Source organism: Trachypithecus francoisi, unplaced genomic scaffold (genome assembly GCF_009764315.1).
Source record: "Trachypithecus francoisi isolate TF-2019V2 unplaced genomic scaffold, Tfra_2.0 Lachesis_group11, whole genome shotgun sequence".
In the NCBI taxonomy this organism is placed as follows: Eukaryota; Metazoa; Chordata; class Mammalia; order Primates; family Cercopithecidae; genus Trachypithecus; species Trachypithecus francoisi.
This window is the reverse complement of record NW_022681456.1, coordinates 38,237,933-38,252,973: the sequence shown is the minus strand read 5'-3', so window position 1 is coordinate 38,252,973 and position 15,041 is coordinate 38,237,933. Positions and strand designations below refer to the sequence as shown.

Sequence of the window (15,041 nt, the reverse complement as noted above, 5' to 3'; positions counted from 1 at the left end):
GAAGCTGCAGTAAGCCATGATCCTGCCACCACACTCCAACCTGGGCAACAGAGCAAGACCACGTCTCAATAAATAAATACATATTTATATTTTGTGGATACCTGGATACAATTTATTCAATACTATCTCTCAAAATACCTTGTTCACAACTACAATTAAAAATGAATTCCTTCTCTCCAAACGCCGCCAAGACGGTGTTCAGGCGCTTTGTGGAGGTTGGCCGGGTAGCCTACATCTCCTTTGGACCTCATGCTGGAAAATTAATTGTGATCATAGATGTTACTGATCAGAACAGGGCTTTGGTTGGCGGACCTTGCACTCAAGTGAGGAGACAGGCCATGCCTTTCAAGTACATGCAGCTCACTGATTTCATCCTCAAGTTTCCACATGGTTCCCGCCAGAAGTATGTCCCACAAGCCTGGCAGAAGGCAGACATCAACAGAAAATGGGCAGCCACAAGATAGGCCAAAAAGATTGAAGCCAGAGAAAGGAAAGCCAAGATGACAGATTCTGATCATTTTAAAGTTATGAAGGCAAAGAAAATGAGAGACAGAATAATAAAACATCAAGTAAAGAAGCTTCAAAAGGCAGCTCTCCTGAAAGCTTCTCCCAAAAAAGCAGCTGCTGCTAAAGTTACAGCCAAAAAAGATGACCGCTGTGGGCAAGAAGGCTCCAGCCCATAAGGTTCCTGCCCAGAAAGCCACAGGACAGAAGGTAGCACCCCCTCCAAAAACTCAGAAGGGTCAAAAAGCTCCAGCCCAGAAAGCACCTGCTCCAAAGGCACCTGGCAAGAAAGCATAAGAGGCAATTATAAAAAGTAATATGGTTCCTTTTGAAAAACAAAAACAAAAAAACAAACAAACAAAAAAAAAACAAAGGCCAGGCATGGTAGCTTACGCCTGTAATCCTAGTACTTTGGGAGGCTGAGACAGGTGGATCACTTGAGGTCAGGAGTTCAAGACCAGCCTGGCCAATATGGTGAAACCTTGTCTCTACTAAAAACACAAAAAAGTCAGCTGGGAGTGGTGGCACATGCCTGTAATCCCAGCTACTTGGGAGGCTGAGGCAGGAGAATTGCTTGAACCTGGAAGGTGGAGGTGGCAGTGAGCCAAGATCATACCACTGCACTCCAGCCTGGGCGACAGAGTGAGACTCTGTCTCAAAAAAAATAAAAGAAAAAACACAACAATAACAATTAGCCAGACATGGTAGTGGGCACCTGTAATCCCGGCTACTTGAGAGGCTTTGGTGGGAGAATTGCTTGAACCCAGGAGTCGGAAGTTGCGGTGAGCTGAGATCACATCACTGCACTCCGGCCGGGATGACAGAGTGAGACTTGGTCTCAAAAAAAAAAAAAAAAGAATTGCAACAGAAGAAGAGCAGAGCAAATTACAACATGATTTCTGAATTCTGAATAGTATTATCTTCCTAATTTACATGGATGGAACTGCCTTATATCAGAGACCTTTGGGTTCATCAGAAACCAGATAACTAGATTCCTTGACTGGAGTTCAGGACAGCCCTACTTTATTTTTTTTTTTAAACCACGTTCTGCCTTAGAGAAAGTGTTAAAATAACTTTGATACATATAATTAACCCTAGATTTTAAAATAAATACTTGCTAAACAGAAGTTTTCTGTAAGGGTTTTTAAAAAAGAGTCATCTATTAGCGGCCAGGCACGGTGGCTCACGTCTGTAATCCCAGCAGTTTGGGAGGCCGAGGCGGGTGGATCACGAGGTCAGGAGTTCGAGACCAGCCTGGACAATATGGTGAAACCCCGTCTCTACTAAAAATACAAAAATTAGCCAGGCATGGGGGCACATGCCTGTAGTCCCAGCTACTCAGGAGGCTGAGGCAGAAGAATCGCTTGAACCCAGGAGGTGGAGATGGCAGTGAGCTAAGATCATGCCACTGCACTCCAGCCTGGGTGACAGAGTAAGACTCCATCTCAAAAAAAAAAAAGTCATATATTAATTTAATTATGATCTTTTTTATGTGTGCTTGTTAGCCTGTACACAGCTCAAATTTATAGCTTCAGAACACTATAACAGATGTTTTAAATATCTCATTTTCTACCAACATGAGAAATCCTAGATTTCTAAAACCTAGAGGCAGTTAACATCATCCTAGACTAAAGGCAAAGACAACAAGAAAAAGTAATATAGTATTTGTTAAAGTAACCTTTTATATAACATAAATATTTTGAACAAGATCAAAGAAACCACCTGATCCACATTTAATCAAAGTTCAAAGAACTGTTTTTTTTCTAAATACGTAAGTGGAAAAGACTTTTTAGAGGAATTTTTAAATTCCTCAATCTTATATTTTCTCTATCAGCATCCTTACTGACTCAACACCAATGTAATAACCTTCCACAAATGAAAGGCTTTTTACTGAAAAAAAAAAAAATTATACAACATATAGCACAGGTAGAGGGAAAAAGACTACAAGGATATGTGATATCCATCTCTGGATGGTAGAAGATGCAAAGAGACTTTATTTTTTCATAATCCTTAAATATTTTTATATGCACAAAAGATTGCTTCAAAGACAAAAAGTGATCCTACAAAAATAACATCACCAGAATATACTTTCTCAAACTGAAGAGTATCTTTTGTGACTGCTACTTGCACTAAAGTCTGCCTCTGACTTTATTTTTTTGAGATAGGGTGTCCTGCTCTGTTACCCAGGGTGAAGTACAGCAGGCATGATCATAGCTCACTGCAGCCTCGAACTCCTGGGCTCAAGTGATCATCCTGCCTCAGCTTCCTCAGTAGCTGGGATGACCGGCGTGTGCCACCATACCCAGCTAAGTTTTAAATTTTTCTTTTGTAGAGACAGGGTCTCACTATGTTGACCAGGCAGGTTTCAAACTCCTGGGCTCAAGAGATCCTCCCAACTCAGTGCTGGGATTACAGTCATGAGCCACCATGCCCTGCCCTGCCTCTGCCTTCAAGGGGTTTACAATCTAGTGGAGAAGATAAGGCACAGAGCCATGGTATAATTAAACAACTAAAAGATTCAGTCACAAGACAAAGGGCAAGATCAATACAATTTTTAGGAATTGCAAAGGAGAAGGCTCAGTGGGGACCTGAGTGACTGGGCATGACCTCAAAGAGGAAGACTGTAAGCCCCATCAGGGTAGGGGCTACCACTGTGTTGTCTGCCAGTGTATATGGGTGTCTAGCGCAGGACCAACATATATAAATATTTGTTGGTGGAGTGATTAATGGAGGAGAGATTCTGGTTTTGAAGGACAGCTTTCAGGAGACAGCGAGAAACCTACTATAGCTAGACCAAAGGAAAAGAAGGTTCAAGTAATTCTGGGTTATAAATTGTGGTCTTTATACCATGAATAAGCGGGTTTGCAACTTTTCTAATAAACAGAATAAAAGTGTATCCTTGGAAGATAAATTAGGCAGTAACTGTACTAGGCTACATGGAGGTGTGGTAAGAGGTAGCATGACCACCAGCAAAATATTGCCATAAAATGGCATGAGTTTAGAAGGGCCTGTCCTGGAGCATAACAAAGAAATAGAAGAAGCAGAAACTAGAGGTGGAGGAAAATTTGCTGGCAGATTCTACAGGGAGGAAAGAGAAAAGGGAAGAATTTCAGTCCTTTCCATAATTTTGTGACTGGATGACTGAAAGAATGCTTTTAAACATTTATTCATCCATCCATCCATCCATCCATCCATCCATCCATCCAACATTCATTGCTGCTACTGCATGGGGATTCTCGACCTTATAAAAAAGAGCAACTCTCCCTTTCCCTAACTACACCTTTCAGTTGACTGAGTCCCTGATGTGTTCCAGGATCTATGCCTGACACTGGGATAGGATAATAAAGATGGTCTCTACCCTGAAGAGGTGAGAAAGAAGAAGATAAGCAATGGTGTAAGTTAAGGCTGCTCTGATGGCAGTCTGTTTTCTTCCCATTCTTCCCAGCTTCAAATAGGATCCAGCCTGATAAACTGGCCTTGAGTACCCAATACAAAAGTAAAATTTACAAGGTTTTTTTTTTGAGACAGAATCTTGCTCTGTCACCCAGGCTGGAGTACAGTGGTGCAATCTCAGCTCACTGCAACCTCCACCTCCCGGGTTCAAGTGATTCTCCTGCCTTAGCCTCCTGAGTGGCTGGGATTACAGGCGCATGCTACCACGCCCAGCTACTTTTTGTATTTTTAGTAGAGAAAGCGTTTCACCATGTTGGCCAGATTGGTCTCCAACTTCTGAGCTCAAGCAATCTGCCCACCTCAGCGTCCCAAAGTGCCGGGATTACAGGCACGAGCCACTGTGCCCAGCCAAAATATACAAATATTTAGGCTTATTTAGTTGATTTTGTTATACAACTATATGCATTCTTTTAGATCTGGATTTGAATTGATCTTAAAAAAATACTAACAAGAATGTAGGTATAAGTTTTTTACTGCAATGCAGGAAGAGATTGCCTAAATAGAATACCCTATAGAAATTCAAAGTAAGTACAGGAAAGAAAAAGCTGCAAGACAATAACATGGTTATTTGAACAGCAGTGATAGACTGCTCTATCTGGGAATTTCCACTGATCTTTTCTAAAAGGATTCCAGAAGAAACCATCTTATCTTATCATCTATGCATTATCTCAGTGGGAGGCACAAACCTACTTAACACTGAATCAGGAGTACTGACTCCTTCCCCTTCTCAGCCTGAAATTTAAGTTGCCAGGAGTTGCCTCAAATGAATGAAGTACCACTCCTGTCTGCTCTTGTATATACTGATTTGGAATCAATCCAAACTCCAAAACGGAAATAAAAGTACTTACCTCACAAGGTTGTTGGAGGATTAAATCATTCGAGCTTTATTATCCAAAGTAATTAACATGTTTGAAAGATGCAAATTTAAGACTTATAATCCAACTTAAAAAAATCTCAGGCTGGGCCCAGTGGCTTAGGCCTGTGATGTCAGCACTTTGGGAAGCTAAGGTGGGATGATCACTTGACCCCAGAAGTTGGAGACCAGCCTGGACAACATGGGGAAACCCTGTTTCTACATGAAATTTATAAAAAAAAAAAAACTCAGGGCCCAGACAACAGTACTTTCATAGCAATAGTAGACGTATCCTGCAAAGTAGAGAGTAATCAGACCACTACAAAAATCAGTATTAGAAAAATCAGAAAATTTTAAGCAAAACTAAAAAGCATCAGTTAACAGGATAGATCACTTAAATACAAAAATAAAAAAGCCAATCTTTAGTATTGACCTGCAAGGTTACAGGAATGTCCTTAGGATTATAGGAATATAGGTGCTTCAATTAAGCTGTGTAGGCTTAGGAGGACATTTCACTTTTATGCTTGTGCCTTTCTTTTTAGGAGAAGATATCATCTCTAATACACCTTAGATCTCCAAAATGTTGTCTCAATGTTGTTCTTTGAACTAAAAACATTTTGGCTAATGAGATTTTTTTTTTTTTTTTTTTTTTTGAGATGGAGTTTCGCTCTTGTTGGCCAGGCTGGAGTGCAATGGCGTGATCTTGGCTCACCACAACCTCTGCCTCTTGGGTTCAAGCAATTCTCTTGCCTCATCATCCAGAGTAGCTGGGATTACAGGCATGTGCCACCATGCCTGGCTAATTTTTGCATTTTTAGTAGAGACAGGGTTTCTCCATGTTGGTCAGGCTGGTCTCGAACTCCTGACCTCAGGTGATTGGCCCACCTCAGCCTCCCAAAGTGCTGGGATTCCAGGCGTGAGACACCACACCTGGCAAGATGTTTTAAACCTAGCTTAAAACCAATCTAAATTATTTCCTGAACAGCTTCAACATATCCCAAACTGACTCAGATATTTTGGAGGCCACTAAATCATAGATATAAGACACGCTCCCTGAGCTCAAAGTTGGAGAACAGAAGCAATCAGAGATAGCTACAAAGAGAATGGACTTCTGACCTGATTTCAGGTCAGGCTTGGAGAAAGGAAAGAATTTTAATCAATGGAAAAAAAGGCATAGGATGAAGAATACAAAGTCTATGTTCTTTCTTTAATTTTAGTCCTGACTTTGTGGCCTTGACCAGGCCATTCATCACTTTTCCCCCCTCCCAAATCCACCAGTATTGAGGGCCTACTATATACAAGGTATTGTGCATCAATTAATGAATGGAAAAGCCAAGATGGGCAGATCATCTGTGGTCAGAAGTTTGAGACCAGGCTGGCCAACATGGGAAAACCATGTCTCTACTAAAAATACAAAAATTAGCCAGGTGTGGTGGCAGGTGCCTGTAATCGCAGCTACTTGGGAGGCTGAGGAAGGAGGATCACTTGAACCTGGGAGGCGGAGGCTGCAGTGAGCTGAGATTGCACCACGGCACTACAGCCTGGGTAACACAGCAAGATTTCATCTCCAAAGAAAAATTAATAATTAATTAATTAAAAAATAAATAATGGAAAAAATTTTCCAATCTAAGATTAAATAAGAGGTAGCTCAAACTAAAAATAACTCCAAGCTCACATGATGTTGGTATTATAGAACAAAATTCTTCCTTTTTTTTTAAGAGATGGAATTCTCACTGTCACCTAGGTTGAAGTACAGTAGCATGATCACAGCTCACTGCAGCCTCCAACTCCTGGGCTCAAGCAATCCTCCCTGTTCAGCCTCCAGAGCTGCTGGGTTACAAGCATGGGCCACTGAACCTAGTTAAAACCTATTTTAGTGGCCGGGTGTGGTGGCTCAAGCCTGTAATCCCAGCACTTTGGGAGGCCGAGACGGGCGGATCACGAGGTCAGGAGATTGAGACCACCCTGGTTAACCCAGTGAAACCCGTCTCTACTGAAAAAACACAAAAAACTAGCCGGGCGAGGTGGCAGGTGCCTGTAGTCCCAGCTACTCAGGAGGCTGAGGCAGGAGAATGGCGTAAACCCGGGAGGCGGAGCTTGCAGTGAGCTGAGATCCGGCCACTGCACTCCAGTCTAGGCGACGGAGCAAGACTCCTTCTCAAAAAAAAAAACAAACCTATTTTAGTAAACAGACTTTTAAAAAACCTGCCTTTGTCATTTCACCCTTTCTCAATCAAAAACAAACTAAGCATGAAACCTAAATTTGACACATGTAGACTTTTCACTCCTTAGAACAGTCATAGTGTGTGAAATAAAATAAATAATATGGCTGGGCGCTGTGGCTCATGCTTGTTAATCCCAGCACTTTGGGAGGCCAAGGCAGGTGGATTACGAGGTTGAGAGATCAAGACCATCCTGGCCAACATGTTGAAACCCTGTCTCTACTAAAAATACAAAAAATTAGCTGGGCATGGTGGCACGCACCTGTAGTCCCAGCTACTTGGGAGGCTAAGGCAGGAGAATCTCTTGAACCCAGGAAGTGGAGGTTGCAGTGAGCTGAGATTGGGCCACTGCACTCCTGGCAACAGAGCAAGACTCCATCTCAAAACACAAATAAATAAATAAATAAATAAATAAATAAAATGTAAAAATTAATCTGTGCATTAAATTTTCAGATTCTTGCTCCATTCCCCTCCCATTTGAAACCACAGCTGTCTTTTGCCACTGAAAACAGTACTTCATTTGACAGCTGTGGGAAGAGCTTACACCATTCAATAGCTGGTTTATGACAGCACTGAATTTATCTAGCAAAAACACAACATGTGTATCACTACTTCCCTTTGTCCTGTGTATTCTAAATCTCTGCCAAAAGCAGAAGAAAGTACAGAGGGACAGGATATCCTTAAATTATTCAGTTGGCTTTATGTCATTCCAGAGAGAAATCTAGTGCCTGATTCATAGTTAGAAATTTAAATTAAGGGCCAGTTGTGGTGGCTCATGCCTGTAATCTCTGCACTTTGGGAGGCTGAGGTGGGCAGATCACTTGAGGTCAGGAGTTCGAGACCAGCCTGGCCAACATGGTGAAACCCCATCTCTACTGAAAATACAAAAATTAGCCAGGCATGGTGGCACATGCCTATAATCCCAGCTACTCTGGAGGCTGAGACAGGAGAATCACTTGAACCTGGGAGATGGAGGCTGCAGCGAGCCGAGATGGCGCCACTGCACTCCAGCCTGTCCTGGGGCTAAAAGGTAGGTCTTCCTTGTGAGCAGTCTGTCACTAGGCAAACTTTGAAGTGCTGAAACCTTTGCCTAAAGAGAAATGAGGAAATCCTGGTTTTTCAGGATTCACCTATTACCTCCAATATAGCTCTTGGCTTAAGAGAGAGAAGTAAAGAAGAAAACCAAACACACCATTTGTTAAGGAGAGTAACAGAAACCAAGTACCTCCAAATTTACTTATAGAAAATTAGAAGACATTGACTTTATGGTCGTGGCCACATTTTGATGTTCTTGTCCATTTTGATACAATTTTAATGCATATTATATATGCATATTAAGTCACTGTACATCCAATACAGTTCAGCAAATATTCCAGAGAACCTAGTAGTAGGTGTTGGGTAACTATGTTTGGTACTGAGACTACACTTGTCTTTTTGTGATACCAAACCACTTAATCTCAATAAACCTGTTATCTCATCTGTGAAAATTAAACTGGTATTTGCAAGACTATGGTAAGGATTTAAAGAGCCAGTGAATACAAAGGCCTGATTACAGCATGTTCCTTCACTCAAACATAGTGTTTTTGCTTTTTTCTTTCCTTCTTTTTTCCTTACTAAACAGACATAGTTCTATAATCTTGAAGCTTATAGTCTAGTAGAAGATAGACTATTATCATGATAAGGAAATAACTATCAGGATAAGAATACTATTACTAATAATAATAGAAGCTAATACTTAGTAGAACTTTTTATTTACTTATTTATTTTGAGACGGAGCCTCGTTCTTTCGCCCAGGCTGGAGTGCAGTGGTGCGATCTCGGCTCACTGCAACCTCTGCCTCCCGGGTTCAAGAGAGTCTCTGCCTTAGCCTCCTGAGCAGCTGGGATTACAGGCGCCCTCTACCACCGGCTAATTTTTGTATTTTTAGTAGAGACGGGGTTTCAGCATCTTGGCCGTGCTGGTCTCGAATGCCTGACCTTGTGATCCTCCCGCCTCGGCCTCCCAAAGTGCTGGGATTACAGGCGTGAGCCACCCTGCCCAGCCTAGAACTTGTTATAATTAAAACATTATTCCTGTTTTTTTTAGACAGCGGTCTCACTATGTTGCCCAGGATAGTCTCAAACTCCTGGGCTCAAAGATCCTCCCACTTCAGCCTCTCCAGTAGCTGGGACTACAGGTGCGTCCACTGCACCAGCTACAGTACTATTCTAAGCACTGTCCACATTTAGCTCATTAATCAAACCTTATAACAACTTTCTGAGGCAAGTAACTAGGGCTATGATAGTGCTATATAAATATGTGGGAGTGACCCTCTAAACTCCATTCTTGAATGGTTGGGGAAAGTACCTTCTTTTTTTTTTTTTTTTTTTGAGACAGAATCTTGCTCTGTTGCCCGCCCAGGCTGGAGTGCAATGGCACGATCTCAGCTCACTGCAACCTCCGCCTCTCCTCGGTTTCAAGCGATTCTCCTGCCTCAGCCTCCTAAGTAGCTGGGATTACAGGCATGCACCACCACGCCCAGATAATTTTTGAATTTTTATTAGAGACGGGGTTTCACCATGTTGGTCAGCCTGGTCTCGAACTACAGACTTCGTGATCTGCCAGCCTCAGCCTCCCAAAGTGCTGGGATTACAGGCATGAGTCACTGCACCTGGCAAAAGTACCTTCTTGGAATTAATATTAGACAGGTAAAATGATGCAGGGGTATGGGCTTGGGATGGTCAAAGATGTTCTGAATAAAAAATAGCTACATATATGAATGCCCTGGGGTGAAAATGCACACATGGATGGATGATCAAAGAACTGAAAGCTGTTCAGTTCAGGCAACTGTATACATGAGGTACATAAGCAATCTACAAATCCACATATTAGGCAACATGGTGACTGGGGTGATATACAAAGAGAGGCACTCTTAGGAAAGGCAGAGTTTCATAAAGGCAAGAAGAGTTGGACAATGGATAAACCAACTGGGTGGTTGGCAAAATGCTGGAGAAGCCCACCTGTCAGCAACAGCCTGTACTGGGGGATCCTCTGAACCGGCTTCAGCAGATAGTGCTTGAGGGCCAGATTCGCACAGCGAGGGCTCATCTGAAAGGAGAAGGCATCTAAAATAAACACAGTGTTTTCTAAGAAGCAAGGGACCCGGATTCAAGTGCTCAGGAAACCAAACTTTAAACATCAAGCAACTCTGGAAGGAGATTAGGAGAGAGGCTCCCTTTTATTTTAAGGTACAGCTGTTAAGACACACTGAGAGTGAACCCCAGCCAGACTGACCATCAAACTCAACCCTTTCCTGTAGGCAGTCCCTGAAATCACTTGCTCCTAGGAAAAACTTGTTAACCACCCTCACAAAGAGCGTGGTAGCCACAGTCTGGGTCCTAGGCTAGTTAGAGCCCACCCTACCCAGCAGCTCCCACTTGTATTTATAAATACAAACAAATCCCAATGGACCAAGGAAATACATGGGCCCCCAAAATACGGCAGCAGAAATACAACTGCCAGGAATTGGATTCAAATAATAATCAGAGCCTTGTGGTGGGGAGAACTGTAGAAAGTAAAGATAACCTGAAAAGCAGCCTTGCTAAGTTTCCCTTCTTTAAGAAGTCTGAAGAATGTAAGTCTTTTGCAGATGAATGGCCTTATAAAAAGACAGCCCCCAAATCACAGCGTTTATAGGAACATCAATTGTAGAACCCCATTCTGGCTTGAATACAAAGACATTTGGTTATCCCTTGAAACCTCTCTTAGTATGTACAACAGACATCTATCTCGGCCCATTCCTGAGCCTCACCCTCATTCTCCAACCTAAGAGTTTACTGTAAAGTGGCATCAAAAAGGCCAAGTGAAAATGTCCCTACATCCTAAGAACTACAAAAAAAGGTCATGCTTCTAATATAGCGCAAGTTGGTGGATAAGTTTTGTCAGATTTGCTCAGACTTTCATCATTTTCTAAATTTGTACCACCACTGTCTGGTACACAGAATGATTACAAAATTATAATAATGCATGTTAAGAAAGTATCTTTCATTCAAGCATCATTAACCCAGATGGCTACTTCTCCCAGCCTTAGGGTTCCCTGTTTTCTTTTGTTAACAAGGTAACACAACAACTCACTGGACTCTTACCAAAACCTGGGTCAATCATCACTTGCCACAATTAAATCACACTTTGTTTTTTGATAGCACAAAGACAACAGAGGAGAGGAAAATAAGAAAAAATTATAGATGACTTTAAAGTTTATTTGTCTACTGCACAAATAAGAAATCAGCAATACCATAATATTTTAAAAACTTTTCATTTCAGCCAGGTGAGGTGGTTTTGTTGTCCCAGCACTTTAGGAGGCCAAGGTGGGTGGATCATGAGATCAAGAGTTTGAGACCAGCCTGGCCAACACAGTGAAACCTGTCTCTACTAAAAATACAAAAATTAGCTGGGCATGGTGGCACACGCCTGAAATCCCAGTTACTCGGGAGGCTGAGGCAGGAAAATCACTTGAACCTGGGAGACAGAGGTTGCAGTGAGCCAAGATCATGCCACTGCACTCCAGCCTGGGTGACAGAGGTAGACTCCATCCCAAAACAAAAACAAAAACAAACAAACAAAAATCCTTTTTATTTCTAGTTTTGTGTGACGGGAATTCACCGATCTTTTAAGCTTCAAAACAAATAAGTATTAAACTACAGTACTCAAATTTTACTCCAAATTGGTGGAGGGGACTTGTGATTTTATCTCTAATTAAATCAGGGTTCCACACTCACAGCTCTGAGTCAAAAGTCAAAGCTTTGGCTGACACATACTCTAAACAGGTTATTACTTTCTCTTAATTTTGGCACCAAAGCCATGTTATTTATTTATCTAAAGGGAAACATAAATTCTATTTCCCATACATCACTGTAAGTTAGTTGTTAGGATAAAAGAATAAGTTAAATTAAAAGTTAAGAAATGTTCCTTAATCAAGTCCATTGAGTCAGAAAGTAGAATGGTGGTTGCCAAGGGCTGGGAGGGAAGAGAGAATGGAGAGTTAATGTTTAATGCCTATAGAGTTTTCAGTTTTGCAAGATGAAAAGAGTTCTGGAGATCTGGTTGCGCAAGAATGTCAATGTACTTGACATTACTGAACTATATATTTGAAAACTGTTAAAATGGTAAGTTTGTGTTATATTTATTTTACCACAGTTAAAAAAGTCCCATCAAAATATTCTTTCTGGCTAGGCACTGTGGCTCATGCCTGTAATCCCAACACACTTTGGGAGGCTGAGGAGGGTGGATCACCTGAGGTCAGGAATTCGAGACCAGCCTGGCCAATGTGGCGAAACCCCATCTCTACTAAAAATACAAAAAATTAGCCAGGTGTGGTGGCATGTGCTTGCAATCCCAGCTACTCAGGAAGCTGAGGCAGGAGAATCGCTTGAACCCAGGAGATGGAGGTTGCAGTGAGCCATTGTATGCGCCATTGTACAAGACTCTGTCTCAAAAAAAAAAAAAATTATTTCCAAGTCAAAATATTCCCATGTGCAATAATAGATTTTCAAAATTAAGCCATGTACATTGCTTGAGTTCCCACCATTTAAATTGTTCAATTCCATCTTTGAGGGATTACTTTTTAACATGTTTTTTTGTTTGCAAGCTTTGTTTTCAATGACTGCAACTTATTATTAAAGTTTCAACAACAAAAAGAGAAGTGTTCAACATTAGATGGTAGCAAATACCTCAAATTCTCTAACAACAGCAGCAAAACCCGGATTTTTCTTGCACTGTTCATCCAGCAAGGCTATATTCTTATCAAATTCTTTGATGTATGTGGAATACATTTTTAGATATGGTCCCTTTTTTACAAAGATATCAGCAATTCTTTGCTGTTCAGTCCTATGGACAGAGAAGAGATACACAAAAAATATAAAGAGAGGGATTAACATATCTAATGATAAGCAGAGTCCACATCTAAGCCATCAACTTATCTTTTTTTCTCTTCTTGGAAAACATACCTCAAAATGCCTACTTTTCACCATTTCCACTGCCACCATCACATCTTGCCTGGACTCTCACTGGTTTCCCTGCTTCCATTCTTGCCCTCTCCAAACCTTCTTCAGCACAAGGAGACAGTCTTTTAAAAATGTTTGTCATGGCTGGGCGCAGTGGCTCACACCTGTAATCCCAGCACTTTGGGAGCCAAGACAGGCAGATCACCTGAGGTCAGGAGTTCGAGACCAGCCTGACCAACATGGAGAAACCCAGTGTCTACTAAAAATACAAAATTAGCTGGGATGGTGGTACGTGTCGGTAATCCCAGGTATTTGGGAGCTGAGGCAGGAGAATAATTTGAACCCAGGAGGGGGAGGTTGCAGTGAGCCAAGATAGTGCCACTGCACTCCAGCCTGGGCAACAGAGTGATTCCGTCTCAAAAATAAATAAATAAATAAATAACTCCTTGGTTGGGCATGGTGGCTCATGCCTGTAATCCCAGCACTTTGGGAGGCTGAGATGGGCAGATCACTTGCGATCAGGAGTTTTAGACCAGTCTGGCCAACATGGTGAAACCGTGTCTCTACTAAAAATATAAAAATTAGCTGGGCATAGTGGCAGGCACCTGTAATCCTAAGTACTCGGGAGGCTGAGGCAGGAGAATCGCTTGAATCTGGTAGGTGGAGATTGCACTGAGCCGAGACTGCACCACTGCACTCCAGCCTGGGAGATAGAGTGAGATTCTGTCTCAAAAAAAAAAAAAAAAAAAAAAAAAAAAAAAAAAGAAAAAGAAAAAGAAGAAAAACTCCTTACCTGGCACACAAAGGCCTGCCCTTTCTGACCCATCACACTTCTCTTCCTCTTCCCTATTTATCTCCCACCACACTGGCCTTATCTTCTTTGGAGACATGGAATTAACTGCCACTATGCAGACTTCCACTAATGGTTCCACATGCCTGGAAATATAGAACCCTGGCTGGCTCCTCCTTTTCTTTCAGATGTCACTGTAATGAATACACCACCTTCACAGAGGGCTTTCCTTGACCACCCAAGCTTCACTCGCTACCACAGCATCCTGTTTCAGGTCTCTGCAACTCAGAAACTGCTTCTGATAGTTTTCTTGTCTATTTATCTGGTCCTTCCCCTACTAAATGTCTGCTCCACGAAAGCAGGATGTCTGTTTTGTGCACTGTGATATCCTCTGCATACTTAGAGCACAGACTAGCACATAGCAGATATGCAAACCTTCTTAAATGTGAAAATAAAATATTTCATCAATTGTTGTTAAAAATCAATGGAAAAACGTTATTTCAGAAAGTCAACTAACACCAAAGAATATGTATTGACTTGAACCCTAAGAGAAAAATATTTTAATAAATAGAAAATGAGGCTGGGTGCAGTGGCTCATGCCTGTAATCCTAGCACCTTGGGAGGCTGAGGCAAGGGGATCACTTGAGCCCAGGAGCACAAGATCAGCCAGAGAAACACAGAGCAACCTGTCTCTACAAAAAATCTAAAAAATTAGCCAGGCATGGTGGCACATGCCTGCGGTCCTAGCTACTTGGGTGGCTGAGGTAGAGGAATCACTTAAGCCCAACGAAGTCAAGGCTGCAGTGAGCTGTGGTCACACCACTGAACTCTGGCCTGGGCAAGAGAGTGAAACTCTGTCTCAAAAAAAAAAAAAAAGATCGGAAGCAAATAAGCCCCGTTTTTTTTTTGTTTTGTTTTGTTTTGTTTTTTTAATTTAAAACAAGAAAAAAAAAGATTTTTTAGTAGAGACAAGGTTTCACCATGTTGGCCATGCTAGTCTCCAACTCCTGACCTCAGCTTATCTGCCTGCCTTGGCCTACCAAAATGCTGGGATTAAAGGCATGAGCCACAGTGCCTGGCCAATTATATTTTATTTCTATCATGACATTTTTTTTTTTTTTAAAGGAGTCTCGCTCTGTCGCCCAGAATGGAGTGCAGTGGCACAATCTTGGCTCACTGCAGCCTCCGCCTCCCAGTTCGGCCTCCCAAGTAGTTGGGATTACAGCATCTGCCACCGT

General features: G+C 41.9%; 1 protein-coding gene and 1 pseudogene across 2 annotated transcripts in view; one reads left to right on the top strand and one right to left on the bottom strand.

Moving 5' to 3' along the window:
• Window positions 1-15,041, bottom strand: part of FGD6 (FYVE, RhoGEF and PH domain containing 6) — a 135,792-nt gene that overhangs the window by 46,960 nt on the left and 73,791 nt on the right. For both annotated transcript variants that reach the window (XR_004439669.1, XM_033221024.1), the window contains exons 7-8: window positions 12,741-12,897; window positions 10,032-10,119 (exon numbers count right to left, since the gene is read on the bottom strand). Coding sequence is in view for 1 of the 2 variants with exons in the window: in XM_033221024.1 (XP_033076915.1) it covers window positions 10,032-10,119; window positions 12,741-12,897 (245 nt within the window). In the remaining variant the exon portion in view is untranslated. The remainder of the gene's footprint in view (window positions 1-10,031; window positions 10,120-12,740; window positions 12,898-15,041) is intronic.
• Window positions 146-878, top strand: LOC117089601 (annotated as a pseudogene).